Here is a 10982-nt window from a genome sequence, read left to right as displayed (position 1 = left end):
GCCTGACAGAGGCTAGTGAAAATATGAAAAAAAGCAGCAAGAAAATGTTCCAATATTCTCTTCGAAGCATTTACTTGGAGATTGCAATTGGTGACCCTATGAAGAATCCTGCAGCCTGTGCGTATAACTGGTAGGGACTAGGTAAACACTAGACTGTCGCACCGTGACATATGTGGGTCGACAGGAGCGCGGAGGACGTTATTCTCACAGGTGCGCACTCCACACGTCCCTCCGTCAGACGACAGATCAATATTTGTAAAGCAGCCGAAAACATCTTCACATGACATCTGCGTCAGTCGCAGTGTGGTTCAACGACCGGACCGGGGTAGGAGAACTCGCAGGACGGCCGAAAAGTTACAGGACAGGACGTGAAGTTTAGCTAGGGCAACATAAAACCCGCACTTCATGGCGACCCATTGGTTTTCCCTTGCAAGACTGTGTACTTCTCGCTGAAGCAATTCATGTTAAATGAGAAAGGTACAATAAGATACAATTATAGATATGTCTAGATATGTTAGAAAAGTAACATAAACGACATTTTCTCTTGTTGCATTGCATTGTATTGCCTTCTCCCGTAGCTCTATTTTCACATGTATTGCTAGATCTATGGGTTTACGTGATAGACAAGGTTTGCTATTGATAAAAATTTGGTGCTGATGCTGTTGATAAAATTTGGACTTATCAAGCCATACATATGTATTTTACCTAGAGCGGATCAGCTCCAATACGTGAGTAGCAGTGACTGTTTTCATCTGAGCCTCTACCATGCTCCTCGTGTTACTGGAAAAATAGTAGAAATCGGCCAAATAGACTGAATAGCATACCAGAAGAGCCGGGTTAATAGAAGATCCAATTCGCAACCACGGACTGCGAATCGGACCTCCTAGCCTTCTATTCAGTCTCTTGGGCCAATTTCTACTACTGCATTTTCCAGCAACCCAGGGGGCGGAGCCTGGTAGAGGCTAGTTTTTTTTTTTCACCGGGTCATGGGGAGGGCACAGAACGATTAAGAACCAGTAGCTCCCGCCTCAGACACTCGCTTCCGGACCGCCTTCTTCTGTTTCTACCGGGAGACTGAACTTCTAAAACGGAAAAAACAAACTGTGGGTGGAACAACAATCAGTCTGGTAACTCTAGCTACGGGATTCGGTGGGAGGGACTTTCTGCACACACTGATGTACATCATATACTCCTACCAAAGTGTTCTTTACATGTATACGTTGCTTTCTTTAACTTTCCTATTATAAACCTATACATAGTGCACTTTTATTTACATCAACGTCAAAGGTGGCCATAAATACTGAGCTTCATCACTTCGATCCACTGATAGTCGCTCGTCGTTCCTTTCTCGTACAAGATGAATAGAAAAGCGCCGTCTACCGAGTCGTGTACTGTCATGCAGGAGTATCCGGCAGACTTAGTCCACAGCGTCTTCAGCCCCGGCCAGGTCGTGCCGTTGTCAAGGCTCCAGCGGAGTTTGAAGTCTTCACCTGAAAAGGAGGCAGATATAAGTACATGCAGATGACTTAAAGGAGTCTGTAAATCAAGAACATAACAGTAAGGAAGACTTTAACTGAACGCAAGGAAAATTTTACATCACTACATGTTACTGTATTTTGGACGACACTTCGAGGATATCAAGAATGGTACTCGCAGCTTCAGCAGTACTTTGTCTCACGCACCATGGACGAAAAAGACTAAAGTTCACTGACAAACATGTCTCTATACATGATTATCGTTTCAGACCTTTACGCCTTTAGAAGTACATATCGTCAGAAATGTATCCATTCTGATCCTTACGTGTAGTTGGGCTCGCTGGGTTAGCGAAGAACAGCACGCCCCTGTGGAACAGCATGCTGGCCTGGACAGCCGAGTCCACCAGCGTGTCGTCCATGTACAGCTGCCTCAGAGGGAAGGTCTCCCCTCCGTCCGTACTGCGCATGACCGCGCGGCAGCGGCAGTGGTAGTGGAGCTGGTTGCGCATGTTCACCATCAGGGAGCCGTCTGGGAGCTCCACAATCTGAGACAAAAAAATAAATAAACAAATAAATAAACAAACAAACAAACAAACAGATTTGAGATGTTAAGGATCTGGCGTTTGGGTTCATGTAAAAATGAGCCTTCCCGATCTTTTGTGATATCTATGGCAACAATTCTCAATGAAACGTTGTGCAAAAGACTGCCGAAAATCTGTGTAAGTCCATCGGACTCAAATTATACCAGATACAAACGCGAAACAAGTATTGGCAATGAATTAAAAGACCAGTCATCTTTTCTTCTTTGGGCACGTAATATCAATATTTTACGTTAAAAGAAACAAGGAACGAGGACTGACCTGACTTTCGTCTGGGTTAAAATCTCCGTCTAGTTTTTTCCTGCCGAACGGTATGCTCTGCATCTCCCCCGCCATCCGCCAGGAGGCGCCGTTGTCGTCGCTCACCACACAGAACACGCCGTCCGACAGGTGGTCGCCGTGTCCGCAGGTTATCAGCCGGCCTTTGTAGGGAAGCAGCTTCTTCTGTAAGGCAGGGAGTAGAAAACTTCTTCTAGATCTTCCTCTTTGGTTTCAGGCAGTCATTATCACTCTGTCGATGAATCTGCTAGATACTGTAAGGTTTTGATCCACTCACACTAGGAAGGACCCCTACTCTTTTCGGTATCTAAGTATGGAGGGATCTTTCGCGTAATTCGGAAGAGCTAGTGGAGGCTAAGAGAGGGTGTAGGTCATTACACAGCTTTAATCTCCAAGAAGATACAGAGAAGGAAGATCATAACGCCCTAATCATGTACACTAGTCATTATGGAGACGTGAGACTGACCTGGATACCCAGTCCTGGCCCCGTGACAAACTTTTTAGCGCCGCCGACGACGCCGGACATGTCCCGGGGCTTGTTCCACGTCAGCCCGTCATCCGTACTGTTCATCAGAAAAGGTGTAGATCTGGTGGGAAAGACATTCTATATGACTGCATGTAGCTACAGTCACAGCTGCAATGCTAAGGTCAAGCGTTTTAGGCGTTGTTCTCTTGTCTTAGCTTTCGACGAACGAAGGTTGGAACGACGTCCGCCCTTTATTTGCGGTCCTTAGCTGTGTATGACATAAAGCACAGTCAAACCTATACTAGCGGTCACATTTTCTTAGTGGTTACCTGGCCATAGCGGTCACTTTTTGTTGGCTTCTATCAGGCTTCGGGAAGCGGCTCGAAAGAGTAGAAATTGATCAAATGGACAGATGATATGCCGGGGGAGTTGGTCTGCGATACGAGAACAGTTGCCCCTCCCGGGAGCAGGCCAACTCCCCTGGCATATCGTCTGTCTATCTATCAAATTTCGACTCTTTCCAGCCGCTTCCCGGAGCCTGGCAGAGGCTACAGCTGTATCAGATCGATAAAATAAATGTTGAAGTACCTGTCGCACGCATGCTGCTCATCCATACAGTGCTCGAACCACATGAAGATGACTCCCGTGTCGTTACTGACGATGACCGTCCCCAGGTTCACGCCTTTCTTGAACTGTGTGTCGGTCAGGATGGTGACGGGAGGGGACCAGGTGGAGCCTATACGGGCGACAAAAACCGATTCTACGGGTTACTCTCGACGTCTTTTTCGTTGCAAACCAAGCAAGCTAGTGAGCGATTAATACTTTTAAAACACTCACCCACCCACTCACTCACTCACTCACTCACTCACTCACTCACTCACTCACTCACTCACTCACTCACTCACTCTCCAACAGGTGGACACACCCATGGGCCACAAAGACGATTCGATGACGGATTACTTGAAAGAGTTTCTTTCCTTGATTTCTCTACTCTCCAAGCAGAGGTTCGGGCTTCGGCTTATGTTTGGCGTCTTTTTAAGCGTTTTTATCGGGCTCACTTTTCTTTGCTAGTATCTTTTTGTTACGCCAGCCTACATAGGGTGGCAAATGGTAACTGTCTGGCAATGAAAAGACCTGCTTATGGATTATGATTTCTCAAACTTGTCTTTATCGTTAATAATTGCTTAAGCAAGCTGGCAAACAATTAATGCTATAAAATGCTATGGAATAATAGCAGTGTGGATGCTGACAACCAACTTTAAAGATCAACATCAGGCCTTCATATAATCCTATAAAAACTTTCCTATAAGCCTCCAGTAATTAGAATTGTAATACTTCATACCTAAGTTTGTTGATCGCCTGATTTCCACGACCTTTGACCCAGTGTCTCCGGAGTTGTACTTCCGTCCCTCGGCGAGAGCGATAAGAGCGCCGCCTGGCGTCTGGGTGATGACAGGGATCCGGTACGTGTACCGCTTCGACTCCCACAGGAACTGCTGCGACACCACTAACGGGTTTACCTACAGGGTGTGGAACAAAATAAACGTCTTGCCAACATGCAAGAGACGTACTAGTGTCGACAAAGGACGGTGACTATGACAGAAAGCCTTTGTATCGCACAGTCATCCCACACTACATGTCTGAAGACAGATTTAGAAGCACTATTTTATAATGGTCATCATTGTATAAATGAAACATATTAAGACTACTTGACTAGCGTCGCCAGCATAACGGCATATCCTGTGCCTTCTAAATTCTTCAGAGACGTTGGCTGCAACTGTTGTTTATACATTTTCATGTAACTACGGATTTTTGAAAATAAAACTAGTTCTCATTGTATATCATACAGACCACGTGAATGTTTTCACGTCATGATTTTGATTGTCTGGTGTGTATTTTTGTCAGTGTTGCATAACGATAGGATTGTTGTATCTAGGTCATGTTAGATCAGGATCGTATTTCTGTCGCCGGTCAAGCATCATACCTGTTGTGTTATCTTAACCGTAACTAGAGTAACCATGCAGTACCTCATGTTTTCTCCCGATTTATGGGTTACACAAAATGTTTCAGTAATAAAGATACATGGAGGGGGGAGCTAAAAAAGATTAGACTTTAAACAATGAGACGTGTAAGACAATGACCTTTGAATTAGTCTATATCTTAATGGCGGATAATGACCAATGATCGATGATAAGCTTCATTGTGCATCCATGCCCTATCGGGCTAGTACAAGTAAACAAATACAAAAGTACAATGTACAACATGTAGTAGCAAAATAATCCATTGACAGGACTTCTAATAATAAATCTATATCACGGATTCTAAAAGTACATAGGTTCTGCTTCTTCTCGTCATGTTCGTGATGCTGAATATGAAGTTTGAAATGGGCTTCATCAAAATAGAATGGTCGAAATGATAACAAAGGACATATAAGGACACGCGGATTATCTTCGCTACGTTTATTCCCACACAACTTGTTGTACCAGGCTAAATGTTTTGTTGTTAGGCTACCGCCATGAATTACCATTGGCACAAAACACTGTAAAAAGAACAGAATCTCAGGAGAGTTGTTCACATGTGAAGCCGTTGAAATTGTGTGTAACGTCAGCATGAAGTGTGAGAAATCTGAAGGCCGTCACGAAGTTAGTGTTTCAAGGACATTGTGCAGATGTGAAAATCACACCTGTCCCCTCAGGCAAAACATCGGTTATACAAAGAAACGTTTCGAAATATCTGAAGTTGATGAACCTACCTTTGGTTGGGAGTCCACTACTCCAAGGATCGCACACATGACCGACACACAGACCAACACTGTGGAGAATCCAAGACGTGCCATATTGTCCACATAAACAAACTTAACCTTTCACCTTCGACAGGTAGGGCAGGTAAGGCCTGTTGGATTAAGGCCGGTCCACTGCACTTACAGAAAGGTGCGTGTCGAAGGTTCTGCTTTTCTTGTGTTCTTCTTCTGTAGTCTTCTTTTGCTCTCGTAAAAATGTTCTAGGATTAAATTTCTTTCAAATTTACGAACGGTCTTCAGAATTAGAGTGATAACTTGAGAACGAGATTCAGGTCTTGCCTTACGTCTTTATCAAAAGTGGAACATTCCAACACAACAATGGCTCGGTACGTCACACTGAACAAAAGATGACCCCTCCCTACTCACGAGTGAATCTCAGAACTGAATGAATGAATGAAACGCCGGCCGGCAGACGTCCAGGATGTGGTTCATGACGTCGGTTGTGACGGTTCTGCTGTCGAACTTGCAGACGGCGTCCCCCAAGGTGAGGAAATCCCACGTTCTTCGCTGAGTTTTTCACAGAAAAGGGACGGGTTCGTATCAGGGCATTGTTCCATGACGGTGGGTATTGTTGACATGTCGACGATCCATTCTAATACGGGTCAGTAGTATTCTTCAAGCAGAGGTTGGTGGAGGAAGATTGTGACCTTTCTATCATATGTCCCGTGTTTCTGTCGCTACGTTGGTGGGGGTAGCGAATTAAACGGGGCATATAATAGAAAGGTCTTCCCTCCAACCTCTGCTTGGAGAGTAGGTCAGTGGCATACCGCGGATGCGGCCGTCAGCACACTTCCCCTTCCTTTCCCTTCCCCATGCGAGCAATTCCTGTACAGATGCTATGGTAGATTTACTGATTGGTAATTGCACAACTTGATACGTAGATGGATTTACTGACTGACTGACTGATTAATCTGCAGGTGTCCCCGAAGGTTGTGAACCAGACGGTCCTGTGGAGTAGCGGTAAGGAGGGGGAGGTGCACTTGTACAGGACCCCCCTCCTCACCTACACCCCCCAGGGCAACCTCGTCGCCTTCAACGGAGCCCGGAAGTATGCCTCCGCCGACATGGGGCCCAAGTTTATCGCCGTCAGAAGGTCTACAGATAAAGGTAAGAGACAAAACTACCAAGACAGGGAACATAAGAATACACACATGTACATGGCAGTTCACAAAGTGATTATCTATGCGAGTAAAGAAAATGTGTTTTATTATGAGAGCGTGGAATTTTACATGTGTATGTATAAGAGTCTGAGTTTCTGGAGAGCCAAACGTTCTAATACAGGAAGATAACAGTCCAAACTTTAGACAATATGAATCATGACAACGGTCGGATAATGGATATGCTCTTAAGGGAACGAAGAAAAATGGAGAAAGTAAAGAATAATACCAACCACCATATAATGATGGTGGTGTTCATAGTTCAGCATCTAATTGCATTGATTACTTTTCTTTGATTCTCGTATGAAGAGAGCTACCGAGTGTCACTTACTGTAGGTCTGAAATTTAGTAGAACACTACAATGCATGGGTGCTAAGAACCTGTCTCCCTCTATATATATATGTCTTATACAAACAGCACTTTGTTATGTCTCTTCCAGGCATGACCTGGTCGCCGACTGCGTTTGTAGTAGATGACGGTGAGGGGCGTGTCGGTCTGAACGTGGGCAGTGTGATCGTGGACAACACCACCGCCACCATCTTCGTGATGTTTGTGTATTGTGAGAACTGTAAGCACAGGTCCCTGTTACTCATCAACAGTACGGATGACGGGCAGACCTGGGGCCAGCCCAGGAACATCACCTCACTGGTGGGGTCGGACATGGTCACACACCCCAGCCCTGGGTACGGTATTCAGGTGAGAAGTTTATAGCTATGCATGTAGCCGACGAAGAGACAAAGTTGAGTTTGTATTATTGCAGTGGTGTATTTTTAGTGATTTTATTTCTAGACGTGACCTAGAATTTTTTTCGTCTCCTTTTGTCCTTTTTTGTCCATTATTGAAAATTTTAAATCAAAAGGAAATCACGTGGCGGGTGCAAATAAAACAGCAGGACACATATAACCATACAATGTACCCTGTACAATTGTCGTGCAATAAAGTTCTTGTATAACGTTAACTGTTATGATAATTTTATATATTGGTTTATTTCACAAATACAATAAACAGTACAATTGGTATGTTTCACATCGCAGCCACAGGCTGAATTGCGTGCACATATTACATATTACTTATTAAAATCATGATGCCGCAACTGTTTAAAACCCTAGCTTATTTACTTTTAAAAACTAGTAAAGTATATACAATAACACTAAATGCAAGGACAATGAATTCAACCTGTAAGCACAAAAGGACTCTACGGATACCCTACTATACAGAGTTGTTCAACAGTGTGACAAAGTATGGGATGGAGCTCTTTCTATAACGGTCGGTTCTTGCTGGCAACTGGTCAATCTTTCTGTTCTGTCTGGTCACCCTGCCGCTAATGTTACCTCTATGTTCTGGCAACCAGTGACTGTACAGATCGGAGTTGTATACCTTCTTGGCGAACTTAGCACACAGAGCGACTCTTCGGTCTTCAAGTGTTTGGAGTTTCAGCACTTTCAAGGCTGACGAGTAGTTGGTAAAGTTCTTGCCCAGAATAATCTTTGTTGCTAATATTTCGACCACTAATATCTTAAAACTAAGAAGACATGAAAGTACTCTACATGGTAGATGCATTTTTAAATTTTTGTAGGTTAATTGCTGAATAACAACTGAGAAATTTTCAATCGTCATCACAGAAAAAAGTTGGCCCGGCAAAAGGCAGACTGGTCGTCTGCGGGCACGGAATGCCGGGAGGGGCGGGGTCGCTGTTGTTGCTAAGCGACGACCACGGCGTGACGTGGAGGGGCGGAGCCTTCGTGTCCGCTATTCCGTTCAAAGGGACACGTGACTCCGAGTTCCATCCGGATGAGTGTCAGGTGAGTTTTAGTTTTATCATAAATGTCTGATCTCCAAGCAGATGTTGAGAGAAAATCGAAAAGATCGTAGTGTCCTCTATCAACATTTTGACAGCCTGGTTGGGACATTATGATGTACAGTTTGATGGAATATCACGATTCCTATCATGCTTCATCTGCTAAAGAAAATAAGCATTATCTTTTTTCCTTTAATAGTATCATCAAGACTCTTAGGCTTCAAAGTTTTTGGTGCCGTTTTACAAGTTTACGAAATTGTACGGTTCTTAGTGGCAAATTTGCAGATCTTGACACATTGGCGACACCAAATCCGCATGTATCCTCAACAGTGGTTGGACAGTTATCGTATTAACGATTAGCCGAAAAGCCCGCAGTGGGCAGTGTCTTTCCCAAGAGCACAGTCTAAACGAATGAACATTAAACTCAAAGGTTCGTGCGTGGGGTGAAAAAAAGGCGGTGCATTTTGATAGTTTGCGCACTCTCTTTGCAGTGCGTTTTGTCTCTCCTTTCTGGTCCCTAGAGATAAACATTATCTCTTCCTCCACACAGCCCGTAGAGCTCCCGGATGGAACTATCCACGTCATCCTGCGTAACCACGGTCGCTACCGCTGCCACTGTAAGATGGTCATGCGCAGTTACGACGGCGGGGAGACGCTGTCCTACCGTACCATGTACTTCGACGGCACCCTGATAGAACCGCGCATCGCGTCCGGACTGTGGTACAGCCACGGCGTCATGTACTACACGGGACCGGACAGTAAAACTCACCGTGAGTATAGAGAACTCAGGAACCTTGCTATCTGTAATATGCATTTGTTACTGAGGAGTAGCACTTCCAAAGTGCATACTGAGGAGTAGCACTTCCAAACTGCATACATTTGGAATTCAAATATATTGCATTGATGACAAGACTTCTTTAAAAGCTGATATTATATATCGAGATGATCTGGCAGGTTAAACGTTTGAAATGGCCAACGATTGCATTTACAGACAAAAGTATGATATACCATAGTAACCGAAGCTAACTTAAGTTTAGAATTGGAATTTCGCCGTCATCATTAGTGAAAACAAATGACAACATTTGTTATCGTGTGAGATCAGTTATAGCCTGGTTATGCTTAGGTCACATTTCCAAACCGGGGCCCGGCCGGGCTGTTTGTATGAATGAAAATTTAACATTTCATATCAGGAATATACAGAAATAGTTGCCATGATTGTTAGTAGGAACTTTTCTGTGTTTTGTTGTCTTTTATATCGTATTTTTCGTTCCCAAAAGCTGCCCGGCCGGGTCCCGTGTGGGAATTGTGACCTCAGCATTACTAGGCCTAGTTTAGCTCCCGAGTCTATATCCTCACCTCTCCACAAAAACTATCTGCGGAGAAGATATAGACTCGGGAACCAAAATAGGCCTGGTAACCAGGCTAGATCATTTTGATTGTCAAGGACAGATATGGACGAATAACAATCTGAATGTTGTTTCAGGTGAAAAGATGACGTTACGATGGAGCTACAGTAACGGCACATCGTGGGACGGTTCATTGCGTGTGTGGGAGAGGGGTGCAGGGTACTCCACCATGACCATGATACCCGGGGACAGTTCACATCTGTATGTTCTGTATGTGAGGGGAGAGGAAAAATTCAAACAGGAGATAGCACTGGCGATAGTACAACTATAGGGGGGAGACAAAATCTACACAGAGATATAGAACTGGCCATGGTACTGTTTTACAAGTATACCACTACACCGCATACAAGACCTCTCATAATCTAGATATCTAGATGTGGACTCTACTATTCAAAGTGCAACTCGCAAAGTTTGCGAGAAAGGAGATATGATTACTGGAATTTGCCCTTTTCATGCTTATGTTTCCATTCGTGATATCAGTGTGATAATATAAGTTATATTTGCTCAGCAGCATCACGCTTCAAGCAGCCCGTCTACTGGGTAGCAGCCCCTGGCAGCTTGAGATTGTGTAACACAGTCGGTGATATTTCAGAAGAATTAGCATATCACGGGTGAGCAATGATATTTCTCTCAATGCCTTCATTATTTAATTTCGTATCTTGAAAGCATTCTACATATAGACTTTTGGACAACAGTCAGACACAGCAAGACAAATGTATTAAATCGACATATACATGTATTTCAGAAAAGACCAAAGTTGGCAATAAAGTTTGTTGTTCATTGTTATTACCATTCTGATAGTACAAATAAAAGTACCGAAGAAGAACACTGGAAGAAGAACATGTGGTTATGATACCATTGAACTGTCTCCAGCATGACGAAGAAGTTTTGATTGTATCCTACGTAGTGAAATTTTGATTGTTCTTCAAAAGTATTGTCGATTTCTATACTACGTTATCATAAGACAAGCGACAAAGTGTCTCCTTACATACCACCAGATTC

General features: G+C 43.9%; 2 protein-coding genes across 2 annotated transcripts; one reads left to right on the top strand and one right to left on the bottom strand.

Moving 5' to 3' along the window:
* Nucleotides 1-766: 766 nt before the first annotated feature.
* On the bottom strand, nt 767-5700 carry LOC109484476 (sialidase-1-like). Its single transcript, XM_019787744.1, has 7 exons — nt 5572-5700; nt 4162-4339; nt 3408-3555; nt 2820-2940; nt 2336-2518; nt 1801-2020; nt 767-1490 (listed from the first exon to the last, which is right to left on the bottom strand). Exons 1-7 carry the CDS (start codon nt 5653-5655, stop codon nt 1282-1284), a joined length of 1143 nt encoding a protein of 380 aa, XP_019643303.1. The 5' UTR covers nt 5656-5700; the 3' UTR covers nt 767-1281.
* A 316-nt stretch (nt 5701-6016) lies between these two features.
* On the top strand, nt 6017-10793 carry LOC109484465 (sialidase-1-like). Its single transcript, XM_019787733.1, has 6 exons — nt 6017-6103; nt 6537-6726; nt 7216-7472; nt 8399-8578; nt 9125-9344; nt 10058-10793. The coding sequence occupies exons 1-6, from the start codon at nt 6041-6043 to the stop codon at nt 10249-10251; spliced, it is 1104 nt and encodes a 367-aa protein (XP_019643292.1). The 5' UTR covers nt 6017-6040; the 3' UTR covers nt 10252-10793.
* The last annotated feature ends 189 nt before the right edge of the window (nt 10794-10982 follow it).

The sequence above is a fragment of the Branchiostoma belcheri genome, unplaced genomic scaffold (genome assembly GCF_001625305.1).
Source record: "Branchiostoma belcheri isolate BF01 breed outbred unplaced genomic scaffold, Haploidv18h27 scaffold7, whole genome shotgun sequence".
NCBI lineage: Eukaryota > Metazoa > Chordata > Leptocardii > Amphioxiformes > Branchiostomatidae > Branchiostoma > Branchiostoma belcheri.
The sequence above is the reverse complement of the archived record's forward strand: the minus strand, read 5'-3'. Positions and strand labels throughout refer to the sequence as shown.